A 2,375-nucleotide genomic window follows, 5' to 3' on the forward strand; every position below is an offset into this window, starting at 1 on the left:
GGGGCACCCAAGGGGGCAGTGGAGTTGGGGGCGCCCCATTGGGTTGATGGGGGCACCTATTTGGGTCTTGGGGGGCACTGGGGGGTGGATCAGGGTATGGGGGGGACCCGAAGGAGGGCAGGGGCGCATGGGGGGGTCCCTTGGGGGCATGAGGGGCACCCAAAGGGGCAGTGGAGTTGGGGGCGCCCCATTGGTGGGGGCGCCCGTTCGAGCCCCGGGGGGCACCGGGGCCGCCGGAGGCGCCGCTGAGGGCGGCGGTGRCGGCAGGGGGGCCATCGCGGAGCCCCGGCGGCGGGGACGCCCGCGGGCCCCGGCTCTTCTGCCTCGAGTACGAGGGCGACGACGGGAGCGTCACGGCCGTGGTCGTGCACCAGGTGAGCGGCCGGGGCGCCCGCGGGGCCGCCGTGGGGCCGCCGTGGGGCAGCGGGCGGCACTGACGGGCGCCCCGGCAGGCGGACAGCGCCGAGGAGGTGACGCAGCGCGTGTGCGCCCGCAGCCCGCTGGAGCCCGCGCTGCGCCGCGCGCTCTGCCAGCGCGTGCGCGACGAGCTGCGCAAGCGCCGCGTGCCGCCCGCGCGCACGCAATAAAGCGGCGGCCGGCACCGGCACCGGCCCGTGCCCCGCAGCAGGGACACGCCGCAGCATCGAGTGTCTCGGGTTTATTCTGGTCGCGGCGCGGCCGGGCGCGTGACGGTCCCCGGGACGCTCGGCGCTCCCCAGTGGGGATGTAGCCGAGGACGAGCAGGGTCACCCCCTTCCCCGGGTCCTTTGTCCTCGCGGCGTCACCCCAAAGCGGGCCGCGCTGCTTCCCCTCTGCCCGCTGGAGCGGCTCRCGCTGCCGCCTCTCGGCCCCGGCGTCCCCAGCGCGGCTCCTGCTGCCACCGCCGCTCTCCCCAGCGGCTCCCGGGGGTGGCTTCTTGCCGGAGCGGCCCCGCTCACACGCACGTCCCCGGAGCAGAGACCGGGAGCTGGTCACGGGGAAGGCCCATCCCCGGGGGAGCGCTCAGTCCATGCCGGGGGTGACAGCGGGGGGTGCTGGGGGGGTTGCTCTGCTTCCCCGCAACGCCAGCACCAGTGCCACGATGAGGATGAGGACGACGAGGCCGATGAGCAGCGCCACGGCGAGCAGCAGGCGCCGGCGGCGCCGCCCGTTCCGGCTCTTCTGCACCGCCGCCCGGGTCGTCCGCGTGAACGTCTGGCCCTGCGGGGAGAGGGCAGCGGTGCCACCGCGGGCACCGGGAGCTCCTGCAGCGCGGTGCCCACGGACACGCGGCCCCAGGGCGCCCAGCAGGGACACGTGTCCCCGCGCAGCCCCCGTGTCGACCACGCAGGACGCCAGCCCCACGGCGAGCAGAGCCGGGCGTCCCCGCGGTGCCCCCGCCGCGTCCCCGCCGTGTCCCCGCCGTGTCCCACCATGGCGCGCAGCTCGGTGGCGCGGTCGTCCAGCTCGCTGAGCTTGCCCTCGCGCTCCAGCGCCTTGCCCAGGTTCTGCTGCATGAGCTGCACCACGGCCTCCGCCTCGTCCTGGCACCGCTGCAGCCCGGCCTGCGCGACAGCACCGCAGCGCGGGGACGGGGGGACATGGGGACACGGCTCCGTGGGGCACAGGGCTATAGCGGGTACATGGGGACAGCAGGGATCGGGACATGAGGCCAGGCAAAGGGGGACCCTGAGCACAGAGCACATGGGGACAGGGGCGCACAGGGCACATAAGGTCTGTCTGGGCACATGGGGACCAGGGGGACAGTGGCATCCCAGCAGGGATGGGACACGGAGATAGAGCCCAGAGGTCTGGGCCACGTAGGGCACGTGGGGACAGGGAGCAGTGAGGGCTGTGGGGAGGGGGCACCTGGGGGCTGTGGGGACATGGGGGGGTTGTGGGCACAGGGACATGGGGCCTGGGCAGGGTGGAATGTGACAGGGCCACATCAGGATCACCCGGAGGGGACACCCGGCACGGTGGGGATGGGGACACCGGGGGGACAGGGACACACACGTGCTGTGGGGCCGAGGGCCAGAGCCCTGTGGGGACGTGGGGCCGGGCCAGCAAGGGCTCCCACGGGAGTTCTGAACCGGGAACCGGCTGCCGGCCCTGGATGTGCCGGGAGCCAGGAKGGTCCCCGAGCACCGGGGGGACACCGACCTCAACCCCTCCCCGGTCCCCAACGCCACACCCTCCRCCTCAGTTCCCCCCAAGGTCACCGGGAGCACCCAGACGTTCCGGGGACACCGGAGCCCCCCCGTTCCCTCCGCGACCACGGGCACTAAGGGGCCCGAGCCGGGCACAGCCCGGTCCCGGCCGCCCCCCACCCCGCCGCTCCGCTCCGGGAAGTGAAAGCGAAAGCGGCGCCGCCGCCTCCCGGTTCTCACCATGGC

The 2,375-nt window shown here is 74.7% G+C and overlaps 1 protein-coding gene across 1 annotated transcript in view; it reads right to left on the reverse strand.

Moving 5' to 3' along the window:
• USP39 (ubiquitin specific peptidase 39) overlaps window positions 1–2,375 on the reverse strand; it is a 7,684-nt gene that overhangs the window by 4,531 nt on the left and 778 nt on the right. The window contains exons 2-4 of the mRNA XM_026042733.1: window positions 1,413–1,544; window positions 1,064–1,200; window positions 226–548 (exon numbers count right to left, since the gene is read on the reverse strand). Coding sequence (XP_025898518.1) covers window positions 226–548; window positions 1,064–1,200; window positions 1,413–1,544 — 592 coding nt within the window. The remainder of the gene's footprint in view (window positions 1–225; window positions 549–1,063; window positions 1,201–1,412; window positions 1,545–2,375) is intronic.

Source organism: Nothoprocta perdicaria, unplaced genomic scaffold, assembly GCF_003342845.1.
Source record: "Nothoprocta perdicaria isolate Ctin4 unplaced genomic scaffold, notPer1 scaffold_103, whole genome shotgun sequence".
NCBI classification, from domain to species: domain Eukaryota; kingdom Metazoa; phylum Chordata; class Aves; order Tinamiformes; family Tinamidae; genus Nothoprocta; species Nothoprocta perdicaria.